Source organism: Sardina pilchardus, chromosome 14, assembly GCF_963854185.1.
Source record: "Sardina pilchardus chromosome 14, fSarPil1.1, whole genome shotgun sequence".
Lineage (NCBI taxonomy): Eukaryota > Metazoa > Chordata > Actinopteri > Clupeiformes > Clupeidae > Sardina > Sardina pilchardus.
Window position 1 is genome coordinate 6,430,549 of NC_085007.1, and position 2,500 is coordinate 6,433,048.

Here is a 2,500-nt window from a genome sequence, read left to right on the forward strand (position 1 = left end):
TAGTTTTTCCACAGTGGAACATTGGCTCGTTGCAATGATATTTCATGCTGTCCAAATAACTTTTATTAGTGTCGGACAAAACTTTTTTATTACTCTTTCTTTGTCTACCTTGTTCTCTCTCTTTCTCTCTTTCCCTCTCACACCCCCCCTCTCTCTCTCTGATAGTGTTGGACAAAACTTTTTTATTACTCTTTCCTTGTCCACCTTCTCCCTCTTTTTCTCTTTCCTTCCCTCCCCCCCTCTCTCTGATAGTGTTGGACAAAACTTTTTTATTACTCTTTTCTTGTCCACCTTCTCCCTCTCTCTCTCTCTTTCTTTCCCTCTCACCCCCCGCCCCTCTCTGTGTCTCCCTTTCGGTCTCTGTTCCCTGAGAGGAGAGGTGAGAGCAATGCCGAAATGAGAAACCCGAGCTGTCCTCAAACGCTTACTCAACCTGCCAACTCACACGCACACACACACGCACACACGCACGCACACACACACACAGTCTCCCTCCCTCTCTCTCTCTCTCTCACACACACACACACACACACAGAACAGAGGACACAAGATAATGGGGGGGGGGAATACACAGGAGGGGGACAAGGGACAGAGATGGATAGAATGACAGCAGAGAGAGAGTGAGAGAGAGTGTGTGTGTGAGGGAGAGAGAGGGAGAGAGTGTGAGAAAGAGAGAGAGAGACAGAGGGAGGAAGAGTACCCAGCTCAGTTGCAGAGTTGCAGACCCTGAACAGGAACTCTCTCCGAGGGCGCGATTAAGAGAAGGACACACCACTGTGAGAGAGAGAAGACAAGAGAGAGAAGACAAGAGAAGAGAAGACAAGAGAAGAGAGGGAAGGAAAGGAGAGAAGGGAAAGAGAGAGAGGGGGAGCCTTTCGTCATGAGTATCATTCTGAAGTCTCGCTCTCGCTCTACCAGCTCTCTAAGGAACCCTGAGGGCATCTGGTAAAGTTCTCTCCCTCTCCCTCTCCCTTACTATTTCTCTTTCTCACCACCATTGATCACACTCTCTAACCCCCCTCTCCTGTCCTGTTCTCTTTCTTTCTTATTCTTCTCTCTATTCTTTCTCTTTCTCTGTTATTCTTCTCTCTCTATTCCTTCTCTCTGTTATTCTTCTTTCTCTCTATTCTTTCTATCTCTTTTTTTATTTTTTTCCCTCTCTTTTTTATTCCTGTCTCTTTTATTCTTCTCTCTCTTCCTTCTCTTCTTTCTCTCTCTTTCCTTGTGTTTCTCTCCTCTCCTGCGCTGTCTCTTTCTGCACCAGGCTAAGGTTTGTGTCTGCTTTGCGTGCTTCCACATCAACCTCTTCAGCGCCACCACAAGGGGTGTTGACATCTTCACAAGCCTTCCCAGGATGCATGGCAGTGTTCTAACAGCCCCTCTCCATCAACACAGAACACGGTTCCGTTCTGGATCAAATTAAGCCAGAACGTAACCGTTTCAAGAACTTGTTCTCTCATGGTGGAAAGGGTCTAGAACAGGTCAGGGACCTTTGCTGTGTCGTTCTCTGAACAGACTGGGTTCCGTGTGATATGGCTGACTTATCAGACTGGTGTTCTAGAGTTCTCTCTGGTGCATGTTTAGTTGTACTTTCAGTGTTCCATGTGTTGTGGTGTTCTATTCCCATGGCAATAGACCATGTTCTATGACTGATCTCTGTTCTGGAGTCATCCCTACCCCACTAAGTATTCTGACTTAGAGCCTGTACAGACAACATGTTTTTGTCTGTCACGATTACATGTATCTTTTACGATTGACCATGTCCGACTAGGCGATCAGAGAACCACAAAATCTTGCAGCGTCTTGGCCGTAAGAGTGGCCAACTTACAAGATCATCTATCGTAGCCTTCTCGTCGCGTGTCGTCACAGTGTCAGTGTCAACACGGGAGTTGTAGGAGATTCCCCAAAAATTATGACTTGCTAGACTTTTGGCCGTAACGTCATGGAATGTCGCAGACAATAAATCGTGGGTCGTTGAATATGTCACGATACAAGACGCTTCCTCCTTCAAGGGTCGTTCCCGACTTTGAATATTTGGACTCGTGTAGTCTGTATTGGCCATTAGGGATTGTTAATGCTTGCTAGGAGTGTGAGGCCATACAGTGACATTATTTTGTGAGTATGGGACTATTTTCTGATAGTGTTGAAGGGACTGTTCTATGATTGCTTGCAAGTATGAGACTATTTTGTGATTGCGGTTAGGAGGTGTGGAACTGTTCTGTTATTGTGTTTTATGAGTGTGGAAGCATGTTGTGGTGGCTGTTATGGGATTGCTTTGTGAGTAGGGGACTCTATTGTATTGTCTCTGTGAGAAGGGCCACTGTGTGTGTGTGCCACTACTTTATGACGATGTAACTATGTGGTTATGAGTATGGGGATGTGCTGTCATTGATTAGGAGGATGGGACTCCTGTCAGTTTATGGGTGAGTCCATACACACACCACCTCACATGCACACAGGCACATGCGCACACACACACACACACACACACACACACACA

The 2,500-nt window shown here is 46.2% G+C and overlaps 1 protein-coding gene across 2 annotated transcripts in view; it reads left to right on the forward strand.

Moving 5' to 3' along the window:
* Positions 1 to 2,500, forward strand: part of LOC134100664 (cAMP-specific 3',5'-cyclic phosphodiesterase 4D-like) — a 54,396-nt gene that overhangs the window by 36,064 nt on the left and 15,832 nt on the right. Inside the window, exon 1 of one of the 2 annotated variants that reach the window (XM_062554021.1) lies at positions 839 to 945. The exons of the other annotated variant lie outside the window; for it this stretch is intronic. Coding sequence (XP_062410005.1) covers positions 881 to 945 — 65 coding nt within the window. The 5' untranslated portion in view covers positions 839 to 880. Of the gene's footprint in view, positions 1 to 838; positions 946 to 2,500 lie in introns of those variants that run through there. 2 annotated transcript variants of the gene reach the window in all.